We start from the raw sequence: 8751 nt of genomic DNA, 5'->3' as shown, positions 1-8751 counted from the left end.
ATGCCATATCTTGTATATAAAATCAATCATAGATTATTTTTAAGATTTAGAAGAATGTCAAATTTTATTTTAATAAACGATCCATTTAAAATGTATTGAGAAACAATTATTTTATGTTTTTATTTTTTTGTATTTTGTTAACATTAATAATTTTAGTTCCTCACTCATTGTCATTTTAATCCCAATCTATCATGCTAATTTTTTTTAGGAGAGAGTAAATGAAAACAATATTGCATGGTAGCTCTTTAAAATAAGAGAAAGTAAATCGAAAAAAAAAAAAAAGACAACTGATGTGGTAAATTATTAATAAATAGTATAAAAATAAGGAAAATGGTAGACATATAGATTTTTTTTACAAAAATTGTTATAAAAAGCTAACGTAGTGAATGATTATTGATAAATAAATAAATGATGGATAAATTATTGATGTGATAAGTAATTATTAGTAAATAAAAAAGTGATATTATTGGTAAGCCCAGACGAAAACCAGTAAAAAGTTAGTTATAGTAACAATTTATAAAAATGTTGTAAAATAGTTTATAACTGCGTAGATTCGGACTAGATCTTGCTCTTACAATAAATGAGATGTAAGTTTAGTGCCATAAACTTTTTTACAAATTTTTTATATGACAACTCTTGAATAGTAAAATATTGGACCCATCATTTTATTTTCAACATTCAAGCATGATAAAGTTGTAGAAAAATTTGTAACACTAGCCTTACTCACAAAGGAGACCGACGCAACATTATGGCTCATGGCTATAAAAAACAGAATAAACACACAAATTTTACAGCCACACCCCCAAAAAAAAAAAAAAAAAAAAAAGTTACAAATTTACCAAGGTCAAAAGTCCCTTCAGAAACCAGAAACACCATTGTCAATGTCAATCTCACTCTCTCTCTCTCTCTGGTAAATCTTCTTAGATAAAAAACTTCATAGTCTCAATCAAAAAAAAAAAAAAAAAACTTCTTAGCCAAGGCCATTCGTCTTTGGCTTCTTTGCTTGTACTTCAAAAACCTTGTTCTCGAAGTATATCTATCTTTTGTTTTCTCAGTTCTCTCTCTTTCTCTTCTATAAAAATGAGAAGAAGAGAGGCTTAAGGAGAAGGGTCTTCTTTGTTTTCTTTGTTGGGTTTTGAGTTTTGTGCATTTGGGTGTAATGGGTAATTGGAAAAATCGAAGAATTTTTCGTCAACGACGAGCTGCAAGGTCGCCTGTTTACGACACTGTACCTCCTCCAGGTTACTCTTTGTTTTCTTTCTTTTTCAAGATTTTGGTCCTTTTTGTGAACTGGGTTTTAGTTTTTTTGGTATTTTTCTGGATGGGTTTTGATCTGAAATCGTAGTCACAGTAGTTTTTTTTTTTTACTAGTTGAGTTTGTTAGTTATTGTTGTTCTGTTTGGTTGCTAAGAAAATGTTGGAATAGTTAAGAAATTGAATTTCAATAAATTTTATGTCTTTGGAATGTTTAGCTATGAGAGAAAGAATTGAAGAAGGTGATAAATGAAAAAGAAAGGAATAGGAATTGTCTTCTATTTTTTTTTTTGAATAGATACATAGCGTAGTTTTACACACCCAAATCTATATCAAAATTGTAGAATGTTTATTGTGAATTGGACATTACCTATATTGACAATTATGAATGCAAATGCCATAATTATATCTTTAGAAAGTGTATTCAGTAATCTTTAGAAGGATGAAGCCAGGAAGTGTATTCTCATCTCAAAATTATATCTTTTGCAGATTTAATTTAATGCCACTGAAAATCATATGCTTTAATTCACGTTTCCATTTATATATAGATTCCCTAGAGCATTTGTGTATTTACGGATTTTCCTTTTCTTCAACTTCTGTTAAGATTTCTGACTAATTAAAGTTATATTCCAGTCTTGTTGGGAGGGCTGTTGGAGATTGGACTTAACTTTTCATTGTATAGTAATTTAGTCATGTTGTCACCTTGTACATTACTTACTAAGATTAGGATATTGTCCATGTGTTACTTTCTGCTAATTTTAATTAATCCTTAATTTTCAGATGGAATAAATTCCATGGATCTTCTAGTTTTGGGTCATGCGATTTTGTCCTTAAATTAGGTTTAACTAGCTGGTTGAAAACCATAAATCACCTCCAATTTGTGTCCTCTTTTGTCCGTTGCTAATTATTCATCAACAAAAGCAATAATTTTTGTGCTATAACAGACACCCTTGATAATAGAATGGACAGTAGACACTGACCTTAAATCATATTTTTTATGCATGCCGGTGTGCCTACTGAGTTAAGCAGTTAATAGAATTGAAGGAATTTTAGGACTTGTAACCATGAGAATTAAATTCAAAAGGCTTTGGGATTTGGGTAGGTTTGGCTATAAGGAAGATAACCACATTTAACCAAGCACTAATAGGTAAGTGGTTATGGAGGTCTGATGGAGAGGGTAGCTATTCTTGGAGATGTGTAGTTGCTGCTCAATGTGGGGAATTGGGAGCTGGTTGGTCTACTTTGGATGTGCATAAGCCACATGGGTGTAGTCTTTGGAATGGAGTTAGAGCGGGCTAGGACAAGTTCTCCACTTTGAATTAGTACAAAATTGGGATCCTGGGGGAGAAGGAAGCTTCAGTGTCCTCTCCATGGTGCTGTAGAAGGGAGGACGTGATTTCTTTTTGGAATCTCATGTTCATCCATAATTTCAATGATTAAAGGGCGTACAAATTTCGAATCTCTTATGGATTCATTATATTCTTGTATTTCTCTTTCTAGAAGGGCTGATTGCATGAGATAGGTGATGCAAGACAGAAGCTTTAATGGGCTTTGATACTAATTTTGATGTAGGGTCTTTAAAAGTTCAACACTAAGTTAAGGTTCTTGATAATATCATGAAGAATTCTTCAGTAGGGTTTGATGGCTGTTTGGTGTTAAGTTAGTGTATGGAGAGAAACTTTCTTCTAGGTGGTTGTGTGATTCTCATGATATTCTGCATATGTTGAACATTTTTCATCGATTTCAATGCTACGTTTCTTTTCCTTAAAATAAATTTATTTACTGGTGAAGAAAGTTGTTCTAGTTCATGGCGTTTGTTGTTCTCCTTTTTTCATTATGTTCTCAACTCATTTTGTTTAGTTAGTGGATTTCCTTTTTTCATATATGTTCTCAACTTATTTTGTTTAGTTAGTGGATTCTTATCAGAAACAATAATGGATCTTAGTGAGCTCATAAATTTTTTTTCCCCCCTATAGAATGGAAAGATGGCGTGCCTTTATGGGAAAAGAAATTCTGCAGTTTGGTTGGAACAATACCATGGGGGAAGATAGTAGATACCAAGAATATTATGTTCTGCCATAAAAATATTCTCAGTTGGGATGATTCTGCTGGCGAAGAAGCACTTCAAAATGCAAAGAAACGTTTTTGGGCAAAGATGAATAACCTCCCCTGTGAAATCTCTCCGCCTGATCCAGATATTTATATTGATGAAATAGATTGGAATACTAAAATTGATCATGAACTGATTAAGGAATTGGATCAAGTGTACTTTGCTCCTGATGAGGGAGAAGAGAATTCAAATTTGGGGTATAAAAACAAAAGGATAAAAAAATCAGTGTCTGTTCCTTCAGAGGGGCATTGTATGAACCAAGAAAACAATCCTTGGGAATGTAACAATATGCAGGGTAGTGGAGCTCTGAAAAATAAAGCACAAGGATGGGAATGTAACAATATGCAGGATAGTGGAACTCTGAATATTAATGCACAAGGTTGGAAACAGTGGGAAGATAATAAAAATGATTTAAAAATTTTGAATGATGATAACAATCCTTGGGGGTGCAGCTTCACTCAAGGCAATGGAGGTATGGTGGACAATGGATGGGGAAATTGTGTGGACAAGGTATGGGGTTTAAAACAGGTGGGAAACTTCATGAATCAGCGGGATCATGGCAACAATCCTTGGGGGCGTGGCTATCAGGGTGTTGCTTCAGTGGAGGATAAAGGATGGGGGGATTTTGGGAATAAAGGTCGGGGCTGGAACCGGCAGGAGCCAAAGAATTTGGATAATGGTGATCATCCTTGGGAAAGCAGATCTAGATGGAATAATTGTGGTGGGGGAAATGGATGGGGTGGGAAACAGTGGGACAAAACTAATAATGAGCTAAAGCGTCGGGAATTTAGTAGAACTGGTGGAGGTAGGGGAACCTGGAATGAGGGTAGCCGGAAGAGGGGAAGTTCTCATCCACATGAAATGAGTAACAGAAGCTATAGATTCCAAGACGATGGAAATCAAACAAGCCAAAGTTGGAGGAGGGGGCAAACTAGGAAGAGGGTCAGTTTTGCCCCTGGGTATCAGTGATGTAGAGGTAGAATGGACCTTCTGTTTTGGCTAGTAAATTTTGAATTTTGCAAAACACTGTCAGTGGAGTTTTGGCCAAGCCAGTTGCTGGTCTTTTGCCAATGTCAGCAAGCTGAGTTTTTGTTTTGTTTCACACCTTATAAGCAAGGGTTAGTGATGTTCTTCTGGAATGCAATTTATTCAACACCAGAAGTGATAACATATGGCACAATCCCTGAGTTCTACGCGAGTAAGGGATTTATATTTGTAGTTGCCTTCAGAAGAGAAATCCATAAAGATATTTTGCACTATTTTTGTAAGATATTTATATGATCAATTTAACTTGTGTTTCTATTACTACATGGATAGAGTTTTTGCAGTGCGCACACACCTATTCATAGTGAGAGCGTTTTATTTGAATAGATACTGGCGCTTTTCACCTGTTGCGCTGTGTATTATTCATTGCTTTATGTGAATGGAAGTTGCCCTATCCTTCTCCTGTTTAGTCAAGAGGGGTGTTGGTTATGCGATTTGAGTTTTCTTTTTCTTTTTTTTATAATCTTTTTTGAATTAAGTGTAGAAGAGATTTTTTTTTTTTAAATTTAAAATTTTAATTAATTAATTAATTTTTTGTTTCTGAATAACACATGGTTTTGTTATCAGTAGTTTAACCAACCTTCATTTACAGGAGCAGACAAATATTTTGTTTGTAGTTTGGTCAATGATAGTGATATTTGTGTCCACAACTTAAGCAGGAGTGTCCTTGAGATGATGTGTTTAATCTAGTCTAGTGACCTCAAAGCAGATGAATTGTGACACGAACGTCAGAACCCTCAAACCAGGCTACTTAAAAAATGTGTTGCCTTGTTTCTATGGATTACAAATAATTGTCATATTGAAATTTGAAACCATGTTACATCTGTCATTTAAAAGCCGTAAGGTTGCACACTAGATACTGTATATTCAGTTTGGAGGGGTTGATTTTCTCAAGATTTTGGACAACTCTTGATCTAGCAGAGTACTTGGAAACAGTCCCAACCACTGGGAACTAGGAAGCACTTGAAATGGTAATGGAAACTGGTATTCGACTTTCCTAACTGCAATCTCCAAATTAATTGGTGGGCAATTTGAATGCAATTAAGACGTGAGAAAATGTCACGGATCTCTCAGGATTATCATTCTTCCATTCCAGGTATCTAACGGATGATCTGACTGGTGATCAGGAACAATGTTGTGTACCATTGTATGAGCAATCAGAAAGTATAGAACTTCACGTAGGAAATCATTCCTCCCTCATACAAAATAATGTTTTTATCTTTATTTCTTTTGTTTACATCTGTTTACAAGAGTCTCCTTCACCTTGGTTGTCCTAATCATCCAATGATGATTAATGCGTTGCACATATAGGAAGATGAAGCCTAATAGTTGTACATTTCAAAATTGTTACTAAAACAATGAGAACGTGAAGCAACAAGAAATTGGTTTGTCCACCTGGTCTATTTGATTTTAGAAACAATATTATACAACATGGAGCTAAAAATATAGTCTACACTTCCCTTTTGGGCCGGTTTCGAGTACGTTGAAGGGCAGGTTCCTTTTGTAAAGACACGTTCATATCCTCATCCTCTTCCTTCAGAGCAGGTTTCTTTTCTAAAGAAATGTTCATATCCTCATTCTCTTTGTTCCCGTCCTCCTCCTCCTCCTCCTCCTCATCCTCATCCTCATCCTCCTCAGCTTCTCTAATTGCTTGATTAATTGCAAGCTGGATCAACGACAAGACAAAAAAAAAAGAAGAAAAAAAAGGTATTATTAGAAGGACAAAATTGACCTACAAAATTAGTTGTAACTTAAGGCTACAAAATTAGTTATAACTTACGGCTACAAAATTACTTAATAAAATAAATATTACTATATATTTTGAAAGTCTAATCATTGAATTTCATATTTTTTATCATTTCAAAAAAAAAAAAAAAAAGAATTTCATGTTCTTTATGCTCTTAATACATATGTCAAATTTTGTGTCAATCAAATATTATTTACTATATAATCTATAAGCTTATATATTTTATAAATAATTTTAAATTGCAAAAACTTGTCATTTAAAAAATTTATTAATAACATAGTTATCGATCTTTAATTTTCTTAAAATTTTGCAAGCATGAAGAATATAAGAAGAAGATGTAATCCAATAGTGGATTTGTTAAAATTCACCTCCAATAAAAAAATATTGAATAAAGTTATAGTTTAAAGCTACAACTAATTTTATAGCTAAACCCTAAATTTTTTCCTTTATGGAATATCCTTTGCACAAAGCAACTTCATAGTAGCAAGTGTTGTGGCACATTATCCAAATTTTCATTACAATTATTTCATTGAAGTGAGGATGACTATAAAGAATGTGAGAATAAGAAGAAGACACCGTTGACCCCCATGGATTACAATATCTGCACAATCAGCCCCTAGTACAGGGGAAAAGGCACCACTGAATTGGTAAATATACATAATCCCATAATCCATATATTGTACATAAATATCGCAAAAAATGCAAATACTTACCAAGTCATTTATAAAACTAAGTGTGGGCTTGGTTCAAAAAATTCTTGCCTCACTTGCTCGTGAAAAAATTCACAGGACTTCAAAATCATGATATGCAACACAATCTATAATTGAGATTTGACATCATAATTTACAATGCAAAACCTAATGGTGTATATTCCAGTTACAAGAACTCTTGACAATAAACAATAATCAACCACTTCCTCTTCCAGCAGATTTATGGTCAAATGTACAAGGAATAAATTAAACCTAAACTCGCAATTGAAATTGAGAAAATAAAAGCACCAAGATTCTTTGTTTTTTATTTTTGATAAGAAACGAAAATTTTATTGAAAATAAAACAGACCCAAGTACACAGGACATGTACTATGGAAAAATAAAAGCATCAAGATTCAGCCAATTGAGTTTTTATATTGAAACTTTGAACATTCAGAAAAAGGGCTTTGCACAGAGCGGCACAGGATATATGACCTTGTTTCAGAGAAATTGTAACGAGGCTTTTTTCAAGGGCCTTAAATTAAAATCCCTCGTTAATAAAAACAAGAAAGATAAGAATTAAAGACAAAAACATGAAGTATAATGTGGGTACATTTCTTCTCATTGAAATTAATTAGCTCCACCAATGTTGTATGGGCCTGTAAAGCTGTAAGAATTGGACTAAATAGAGATGTAGGATTTTATTAGCACATCCCAGTTCAATGTAGATTAAAGCTATCATTTTTTACTTCTAACAAACAAAAGATATCACACATTTGAACAAATCCCATTTCCCTTTTAAGACAAAAAAGAATAGGAAACAAAAAATTAGAGTAATACACATGCTCATTTCTTCTATTGGGAAAAACACAATTTTCAACAAACAATTGCAATTGTTATCTCTTTGGAAAAATATAAACTTCAAGTTTTCAACATTCATGTTTCCTTACAATACCCACAATTCATTTTTGAGTTACATTACATGAACCACACACGATAAACAAGTGTGAATTGCTAATGCTTAATTGAAAAACAATGTCTAGCTTAAACAGTTAAAACCCCATTGGGGAATTTCATCGAACACCAAACATGCATACACAAATCTCACGTTATTCCCACCAAACCTTTCAAACCCACATGACCCAGAAGCGTTCTCAACCAACCAAACACGATAAAACTCAAAAAAAAAAAAAAAACCCCATTTCGCAGAAACTCACTTACCTCCTCAAAATAGTCTCTGTCGAGCTTATCAGCGATTTTGATAGAAGCAAAGAAAGTGATAGTCAAAAGAGAGAGTGGGATAGCGATAGCGAAGAGGATGCTGTTGGTGCTGGGGCCAGCACGTGTCACCACCGTTAAGCCTCTGGGTCTCCGGCGAGTTAGGTCGCCGGGAAAGCGAATCGCAGGTGGGTTTGGCACGAGCGGAGGTCTGAAGAAAGCTCGTGTGGGGATAGTGTGTGCGAGTGTAAGAGAGGCTGAGCTAGAGATGAGGAAGCTCGCCATGGGTTCCAACCTTTCTGGTTGTAACTGAGAGTGAACTAGTGGATAGTATTAGTATATTGGCTTACGTGTAAATAAAACTCTTCAAAGACAGAATCAGAATTTTTTTTCCATTTAACTTTAATTTTCTAAGAATATAGTTAGTTGTCCTGTGACAAATCAAAGTGGGAAACTGACATCTCGAGTTTCAAAAACTCGAGATTAATGGTAGAACTTGAGTTTTTAAAACTCGAGACCCAAGCGGTGGAAGTTGACATGGAAAAAATTCTACGTGGAACTCGAGTTTAGAAACTCGAGTTCCACCTTTTTTCCCTTTTAGATCATCCTTTGTCTTCCTCGCGTTCATCTGAGTCAGACCCATCGTTCTTCTTTGTGCAGATCGTCCAATCAGAGCTCTAGCATTTTGG

General features: G+C 34.3%; 2 protein-coding genes across 2 annotated transcripts; one reads left to right on the top strand and one right to left on the bottom strand.

Moving 5' to 3' along the window:
* The first annotated feature begins 948 nt into the window (after positions 1-948).
* Positions 949-4672, top strand: LOC142614686 (uncharacterized). Its single transcript, XM_075787244.1, has 2 exons — positions 949-1241; positions 3231-4672. Exons 1-2 carry the CDS (start codon positions 1160-1162, stop codon positions 4331-4333), a joined length of 1185 nt encoding a protein of 394 aa, XP_075643359.1. The 5' UTR covers positions 949-1159; the 3' UTR covers positions 4334-4672.
* A 935-nt stretch (positions 4673-5607) lies between these two features.
* On the bottom strand, positions 5608-8404 carry LOC142615162 (uncharacterized). The gene is made up of 2 exons (XM_075787865.1): positions 8066-8404; positions 5608-6074 (listed from the first exon to the last, which is right to left on the bottom strand). Exons 1-2 carry the CDS (start codon positions 8345-8347, stop codon positions 5859-5861), a joined length of 498 nt encoding a protein of 165 aa, XP_075643980.1. The 5' UTR covers positions 8348-8404; the 3' UTR covers positions 5608-5858.
* Positions 8405-8751: the final 347 nt, after the last annotated feature.

This window comes from Castanea sativa, chromosome 11 (assembly GCF_040712315.1).
Source record: "Castanea sativa cultivar Marrone di Chiusa Pesio chromosome 11, ASM4071231v1".
NCBI lineage: Eukaryota > Viridiplantae > Streptophyta > Magnoliopsida > Fagales > Fagaceae > Castanea > Castanea sativa.
Note: the sequence above shows the minus strand (reverse complement) of the source record. Positions and strands in the feature narration are given on the sequence as shown.